The following is an 8,733-nucleotide window of genomic DNA, read 5'->3' on the forward strand; positions in this document are numbered from 1 at the left end:
AAAACAATCTCTTTTTTCCTTCCTCTTTTTTTTTTTTTTAAGGAGTTTTGAGAGGAGAAAAGTGATTTCCTCTAAAATTCTGTTTTTCCTCCAATAGGTCCAGCATAAGCGAGTTCCCTGTGGAAAGGAAGAAGTTAGCCTTTTTCTAACAGCAATAGAAAACTCCTGGATTCATTTAAGGAGAAAGAAAAGAGAACGAGTGAGACAATTAAGAGAAGTTCCCCGAGCTCCTGAGGATGTCATTCAAGCCTTGGAGGAGAAAAAGTCCACCCCCAAAGAGTCTGGCAGTAGCCAAGATTTGGCCCAGGGCCCCCAGGAGAGTGTCCCATGTGGGCCTGCTTCACAGGAAGGCGAGTCTGCCACTGTTGAGGGCCATTGCTCAAACCAGGATCTGCTTTCCCAGGAAGAAAACCCAGAACCCATGGAGGATGAAAGGAATGAGGAAAAGGGAGGGACGGAGGTTTTGGAGAGTTGTAAAGGCTCTAGCAATGGAGCCCAGGACCGAGAGGCTTCTGAGCAGTTCAGCAGTCCAGTGTCTGAAAAGGGGAGCCATCTCCAAGGAGTGGCTGGACATTACCTATTCAAGTGTTTGATAAACGTGAAGAAGGAGGTGGATGATGCTTTAGTTGAAATGCATTGGGTTGAGGGCCAGAACAGGGATTTGATGAACCAGCTTTGTACCTATATACGTAACCAAATTTTCAGGCTTGTTGCTAGTTAACTTCTTGCACAGTTGGGAAAGTTTCTATAAAGTAGCCTGCTTTGGGGTGGCAAGAGGCATTCCACCATAGGCCCACTGATAACATGTGCAATTATCTTTAAAATAAAATAAACAAATCTATTTTAAAACACTCCCCACCCCCACCCCTTTAAAGTTATTGGACATTAGTATGGTAGTTCATGAGGAAAAATTGTTACCAGCATCAACAAAAAGCTATCAGTAAACCCAGGAGGGATTTAAACCTTTAAGCTGACCACCTTAAATTTAGGCTGAGGCCGAAAGAATTGTTTTTGGAGTCTGATCTGTGTCGGAACTACAGAGCATCCTGCTCGGTCATTCCTAGTTGCTTCTTGAGGAGGGATGGCTTTCTCGTTCTCTGAATGGAGGCAGTACATCGGACAGATAGGCCCTGTGCCCACTTCTAGAGTCACCTGCAAGGCTTCTCTGGGTACATAGGATTGATTACCCCTGCATCAGTCCTGAGGAAGGAACTGGCCTAATGGTAGGTGGTGGGAGAGTCAGGGAGAGAAAGTTTAGTAATGCCAGGAAGAAGGGCTGACCTGGGAGGGTGCCTGGAAGCGTCACATTCCTGATTCATGTCTGTTTTGGTGCTGCTTATTTCAGAAAACAGAATTAGGTAAGCAAAACTCCCACCAGATGTGACTGAGACACAACAGAATGAAGCCATACCCCTACCTCCAACCTGTTTGAAAGTACTGTTTTGTAGTGGTTTTACTGATGTATGATTTTTTTTCTTTTGACATTTGAAATGGAGCTTTGTTTTATTTTTAATATAAGAACATGCAGAATTGAAATCTGTCAATCCCGTTTGAATCCTGGGATTCGGGGGAATATTTCCATAGATGTGAATGGATAAATGACTGATGATAGAAATAAGAAATGGAGCAAGATAGTTATGAGCAGTAGGTTGCTTAAGAAAGTCTCATCTATTGGCGGACAAGTTGTAGCTGATCACATACTGCTTTTTGTGGGTTCCCTTGTAATCTCTTCGGTGCTTACCTGTTCGCACTAGAAATTCTGAGGCCGGGATGACCATGTTCTTAAAACATGTTTCTCATTGGAGTGTCTCAGGGCTCAGCAAGAAAATACCTCTGGAAAGGGGGTCTCTCTCTCTCTTTTTTTTTTTTTTTTTTTGTTCTCTTGGTGTCTCAGTTACCCTCTGCTGTGCTTAACTTTCACACCTTGAGTTTGATTTTACACCAGTGGTCCTAAGGCTGTGTCTAGACTGAACTCTTTGAGTACAGTGCCAGAGCCCCTTCTTATCCTCAAAGACTGGGGCTGAGTAGTTAAGCCATGCTTTTGAAAGGTGGCTATTGGTTAGGGCAGAAAACTGATGGACTTGGCCCGTCTTGGCAGCACCTAGACCCGGCCCTCAGCAGAGATAAAAGAACTAAAAATAGGACTATATTGTACTTCCCCCCTGTCAGTAGAGACAGAGCTGCCCAATAGAACATATTAACTGGTGTTCTTCACTAGAAGTCCTAGGACCTCTAGAGAATCCATAAACCTCCTGGATTACTTCAGAAAGCTCTGTGAACACCCCCTCCCCCCCCACCCCTTCAGAGAGAAGAATCTCTGACAGGATGAGAAAACCAGTACCCAGGGTCACACAGAGTAGCATGTGCTCATTAAAGATTTGGAAAATGAGAGTAGAAAACAGCAACAGAATCACCCCCTTGTCGCAGTCTTATGACAATTATTGTATTTTAGTGTTTCCTTCTAGTCTTTCTGTAGATGATCTGGGTGCACAAGGGTGTGGGCTTAACTTTGTACTCATGCTGTGTATTTAATTTTATATTACACTTCTCTTCATTTAATGTCTTGTATTTTTCTGTGTTAGAACAATAGTGTATTTACATACATTCCCTGCCTGTTCAAAATGCATTTCAGGCACAGTACTAACTTTAGTTTAAGTCTGGTACCGAGGGCTGCCGGGAAAGTGCTCTGTGTGACTGGAGGCACAGAAGATGCGTCTTGCTTCTATATGTGCTTCAGTGTCCCAGGTTTAAGGCTCAGTGTCCTGGAGGAGGTTTTATAGGTGGTGAGCTCACGCTCTTAGAATTTAAAAACTGAATGATGAGGCTTGAAGCTTCCAACTGGAGCTGTGAGTGCCTTCTTTGCACTTGGATGTCTTCGTTTTCTTCTCTGAGAAGAACAGCTTATTTCTAACAAGAGAATATTGAAGACATTTTTAAAAGACATCCAGCAATTGTTTTAATAATGCATATGTTTTATAATTGCGTTATGTGTGGTAGCATACACTCTGGTATAAGGGAAAAAGGATTTTTCTTTTTAAGATTTTATTTATTTGACAGCACAAGCGGGGGAACGGCAGAGAGAGAGGGAGAAGCAGGCTTCCCACTGAGCAGGGAGCTGGATGCAGAGCTTGCTTGGTCCCAGGACCCTGAGATCATGACCTGAGCCAAAGGCCGCCACCCAACCAACTGAGCCACGCAAGCGCCCTGGAATTTTTTTTCTTTCAAGAAATAGGTTATTAACCAATGTATCATAAGGTTGAGTGATGCTTGCCTTAGGTGCCTAGAGGTCACGTTCATGTTGATGGATTTTATGGACTTAAATCTTTGTGGTATTTATCTTAAATTCTAACTCTGGTCCCTGGCATTGGCTTCTGATCTCTTGGTAACTAAAGTAGAAACAGAAGCTGAACTTACTCTCCAAGGGGGACCAAAGCTGCTTTTGTTCTTTGGAATCTGCTTTGCTTCTAGCAGTTTGGTTCCTTCACCAGAGCACTGCTGCGTGTCCTAGAAGGGTTGGTGTCACCATGGTGGAATTTCAGCTGATCTGAAGGGTTCATGCTTGTCACTTAAAATTTTAGTATCTATTTTTTGATATAATGAAACCTCTCTTCTCTTGATGGAAATAATGTGAGCACACCACCTTCTAAGTTCTGACTAGTAATAAAACTGCAAGATGTGGAAAAGATGCAAAAGCCTATGGAAAATCCGAGCCCTCTTAAAAGAAGGGAGTAGGTAGCCCTTCATCTAACCTAACCCACAGCATTTTCCTCTCTAGCCACATGAGGGCATCTTTGGCCCTTTGATCAAGCACCTTCACTTTGCTGCAGGAATGGATAAAATGTGTCCTTGGTATTTTTTTTGAAATATCCGTCTGCTACCCAGATAATATTTTTTATGCAAACAAGTAAATTTTCACATAAATAAAATTTGAAAACTAAAAGTAGAAAGAGGGAAAAACCCACCACCCCATGGTCTTTTTATCTGGGCATAGTATTTCAACCTTTTTATGTTTCTTTATGGTCTCAGTTGACAATATTTTATTTCCATGTGTCCTGCTACTCTAGAAGATATCCAGGTTGGGTCAGTCTTTGGATTAACTTTTATCTAGTTAATGGAGGTACTGGGGGGGCTATACAGTAGTTTTGCAGAAGTCTTGGGTTCCAGGAAGAGTTAATATAGAGAGTTCTAAGAAACTGTTTTCATTGTTCTTTTGTCTTTAAATTCTTGCTTTGGTTTATCTGGTTGACTGGCATATATGTTGTTTACTTCAGAAGTTGGCACAGTTGGGTCTGTGTTTTGTACATTATATTGGTGAGCTAGGCCTTGTTTCCCACAAGGGATGTTTCTCTAGAACATAGATATTACTAACTCTGGGGTCTGTGTGGGTAAAGGAAAAGTTCCATCTACCCTTATCGTTATGGCACAGAATGAGAGAGGCCCCCCAACAGATCTTTCTGCACATTAGGAGGGAAAAGGTCCAGTTTGGAAAACTAAGGAGCCTCTTTGGAGAAGGAAAGTCTCAAAGGTGCCGCAGGTTTGCAGCCATCCAGGAGGTGCCCCTAGGAAAGGGACATGACATACCTTGTTTAAAGAAGTTGGTGCCAGGAGATTGGGTTTGCTGAATGGGCACTAGCCCCCGTAAAATGCAGAAGACATTTACTCCTGAGACTGAATTGGCTTTTGCCTCCTGGAGCAGAGCGTGGTTTGTCTGGAACCTTTCTGAATACTCCCCAGTACCAAGTCTTGGCGCCGGTGCCAGCACAGTATTCGAAAGCCCTGTGTGGGGCTCAGCCCACTAGCAGCAGGGCCTCACGCACATACCCAACAGCTCCCACTCTGCTCTGTGGAGACATTCAGATCCTCTGCCGTGACTCACCCAAATGACTAAAACAGCAGTTTATTTTTTTAATTACTGGTTGGAACAGCTAATGCGCCCTTTTAGAACAGCTAACGCTGCCTTATGGAGGCTGTGCTTTTACTGCATTGGGACTGAGTGAGGGCCTTGCACCTCTGTGCCCTTTGAGGTGTGGCCTATCTGCCTCTCAGTCCAAACAAAAACATCAGGGACTCTAGGCTCTCGCCTGGGAAGTGGAGGGTCATGGGTGCTTGCTGTGAGCCAAGAAATTGTGATAAGAAGGAGTGGACCCGAAACTGCTGCTGGACTTGGCAGAATTGGCTTGTATATGATGTTCCCAAGAGGGCAAAGGATATTTAATCCCAGATGCTTCTCCAGCACCCTAGGAGAATGAAGAGCAGGAAAGAGACTTTGCATCATCAGACCTGGCTTTGTGTTCCAGTTCCACCCGCAGGGTAAGTCAGTTTCACTAAGCCTTGGCTTCCTCGTACAAAAGATGAGGGATTCTTGCTTCGCAGAGTTGTAGCGGCAGTGAAGTGAGAAGTACTAAGACACCTGGAGGAGTGCATAAGCAGAGCGGTCTTCTCAACTTGCTCATCTCTTTGTATTCTTCTTTGAGTTTTCCATTTCTGGTCAGAACATCTTCTACCCATAGACTCATGTCCGAAGGCCAAGACCTCAAGTGTGGAACTACAGGTGTAGAGTACCACTTCTTGACCAAGAACAAACGCCCTGCTTCCATGTACTGGAGTGACAAACGGGGAACCAAATTGATTGGTCATCTTCTACATAAATTGTCTCGTTTAGTAACTCAGCACAGTGGTGGGGTGTCCCTCTGTGATAGCTTTAAAAAATGGAAGCTCGGAGAGCTTAAGTGACTTCCCCTAAGGTTATCCACAGAGCTAAGTCATGGAGATGGGGTTTGAACTTGGGTCCAGAAATCTGAGACTGGGGTCTTGTACCAAATCTCAAGATTTGTAACAAATGCTACACTTAAATGGAAATGGGCTTTTGGACTCATTTGACCTACCTCTGGGGAAGGAGACTTCTATTACATGGCACAAAGAAGAGAGAAGAAGCATCTCTCAACCAGCTTCATTTCATTTAGCACTTCAAGGTAGTAGTATTTTCAAGCCTGGGATCAGTGAGCAAGATTTGATAAATGAAATTGCTTATAATTAATTCTTAATTTATGCTACCAAATCTTCATAGAATTTTGTATTTGGCAGCAGTGCAGATAATTAAGTAGTTAGTGGAACCACGTAATAAAATGTCTTGTGCAAGCACATGTTGGATCAGAATCAATGTAAAATAACTGATAATTAGGTAATGACTCTTTGATAATGCATAATTGTATAATAATGGAAGAAGTGTTTTACTTTTTTAATATTTTAATAGGCAGCTCCAAATATTTCACTTACAGAGTTGTGCTTTTTGATCTTGCTGGAGAAAGTCACAATTGTCAAAAAAAACAGCAAGTCATCTTCCCCAGGTAGGGTGAATGAACTCACGGAAGTCTAGAGGAAAGAAGGGCTGCCTGCCATCTGGTGGACCCATTCAGGGAGTGTGGCCCAAGAGTCTAGAAACTAGAGCCAGGAAATTCCCAGCTAGGGGACTTGGCTGGCTTCAGCAGCCAATTAGCCCCCAGGGAAATGGCAGCTTATGCTACTGCTGTCCAAAAAGAGAAGGCTCTGCGGGGAGCACTGTGGAGCCAGACCCCTCCCGGGACAGTGGAGGAGGCATGGGCCTGCTCCCATAGATTCTGTGATTCAAGAGATTGGATGTCTCTTGCTGGGAAAGGGGGGTTCCCAGTCTGCTCTGGGGTAGGATCCTTAATTCAGGTGTGTTTGTCCTAGGATTCCTGCCTTCAGGGGCACACGTGGGGCTTTTGAACCAAACTCTAGCCTGTATTTCTCTGAACTCTAGATGAGCACTAATAAGGACTTGATTCATTCACAAAGGGAAGTATTTCCTCATCCTCTACAGTAGGGGCCAGGCAAGAAGGGATAGAGCTCATATTCTGACTAAAAGGGATTCCTATTGGTTGTTGCCATGCAAAAATAGTGTTTCTTGGATCTTCTGATTTTTTTTGCAAGAAGCCAGAAATCCAGATTTATGAGAAATTTACTTAATTGTAAATCCTGACAGCTAATTCAGTATTCTGTAAAAACGTGGTAGACCATCAGTTTTGTGACCTCTTCCACCACAGGTGGTAGAACTGTCTAAATATTTGCTGCCTCCACTTCCCTAACTCTCATTCACCTCACCTACTCAGGTTGGCTTGCCTGCCTGCCTGCCTGCCTGCCTGCCTGTCTTTTTTATAAAAGAGTCCTTCTCACCTCTTAGGAGAGAATCCCGAAGATTCCATCCAGGGTCCTTGTTTGCTCTTTGCTCCTAGCACTTCTGGCTGATTGCATCCACTCCCATGACTTGTTCACCCATGGATTCATCATTCCCAAATCTAGACCTTTCCTGAACTTTTAACATCCAGTACCTAACCACTTACTGGACATCTCCCCCAGGACCACGGCAGTGTCAAACTCACCTTACTGTTTAAACCTGCTTCTCTCCCGGGACGCCTGGGTGGCTCAGACTGTTAAGCGTCTGCCTTCGGCTCAGGTCATGATCCCAGGGTCCTGGGATTGAGTCCCACATCGGGCTCCTTGCTTGGCAGGGAGCCTGCTTCTCCCTCTGCCTGCCACTCCCCATGCTTGTGTGCTCTCTCTCTCTAATAAATAAACTCTTAAAAAAAAAAAACCAAAACCTTCTTTCCCATGTTCTTGATCACCATCCATCCAGCTGCCCAGATTAGGAATCGCTGTTCCTCTCTGTCCTTCACCACCAGGGACTAAAATCTTTCACGTTAGAAATATCTTCCAAATTCAGCCCAGTCTCTCCATCCAGACTGCCGCTACCTTTGTGCTCTTCCTCATCTCTCATCTGGACTGGAAGGGTCCCCTGAACCATTTCTGGGGAACTTCAGAGCTGAATAGCAGAAAGAGATTTAGATAGATTTGGTGGTGGGGAGGGAGATGAAGAAACCCATGTTGGGGGGTGAAACAGGAGCACTTTCAGAAGAAGGACTGGGGTGGGAAGTAGATCCATAGCAACATGTCACATTGAGATCAAGAGATATGAGGCCCTTCCTGAGCGAGCACAGGAGAATTTTTTCCTCTTTAACTTGTTTCATAGTTACAAAGAATGCATTCTCATTATAAGAATTTTGAAAATAATGGATAAAAATTTATAATTCCACTATTCAAATGGAGTTATTTTATATGTTAGTATTTTTATATGCATATATATTTTTAAATAGCAAATGTGAGATATTGTATATGACTTTTTATAATCTTTTTCATGTAGCAATATATTGTGATAACTTTCTGATTATAAAACTAATCTGTGTCAGAAAACTTGTAAAAATAAAAATTACCAGTAATCACACTGCCCAGAGACAACCACCACTAATATTTTGGTTTGCTGACAACCTGTTTTCTTTACGTGCCATATTGTGAGTGTTACTTCACGGTAGTGAAGTGGAAGTGGAAATTTTAGTTTTCTGGTTTTCACTATTGTAAATAATGCTTTAGTGAATATCTTTGTATAAAAATCTTTATATGTGTGGGGGGCTCCTGACTGACTCAGTAGAGCAAGGGAGGGACTCTTGATCTCCCCGTCTGAGTTCAAGCCCCACATTAGGAATAGAGTTTCTTGAAAATCTTACTGTGTTTTCTTATTGCTTTAGGATAAACTTACATAAAAATTACTGAAGCAGAGGAACCTTTTTAAAGGTTCTTTGTGTATATTGCCAATTTGGTCACTAAAAAGGTTGTGCTAGTTTACATTTCCATTAAGTGCCAGTTTTTACCACTCCTTTG

At 43.1% G+C, this 8,733-nt stretch overlaps 1 protein-coding gene across 2 annotated transcripts in view; it reads left to right on the top strand.

Annotated features, from left to right (window-relative positions):
• METTL16 (methyltransferase 16, RNA N6-adenosine) overlaps positions 1–8,299 on the top strand; it is an 84,600-nt gene extending 76,301 nt beyond the window's left edge. For both annotated transcript variants that reach the window (XM_025851232.2, XM_073879261.1), the window contains exon 10: positions 98–8,299. In XM_025851232.2, the coding sequence (XP_025707017.1) occupies positions 98–721 (624 nt within the window). In that variant the 3' untranslated portion in view covers positions 722–8,299. The remainder of the gene's footprint in view (positions 1–97) is intronic.
• Positions 8,300–8,733: the final 434 nt, after the last annotated feature.

This window comes from Callorhinus ursinus, unplaced genomic scaffold (genome assembly GCF_003265705.2).
Source record: "Callorhinus ursinus isolate GAN/ISIS: 27379988/994484 unplaced genomic scaffold, GSC_fseal_2.0 scaffold34, whole genome shotgun sequence".
Classification (NCBI taxonomy): domain Eukaryota; kingdom Metazoa; phylum Chordata; class Mammalia; order Carnivora; family Otariidae; genus Callorhinus; species Callorhinus ursinus.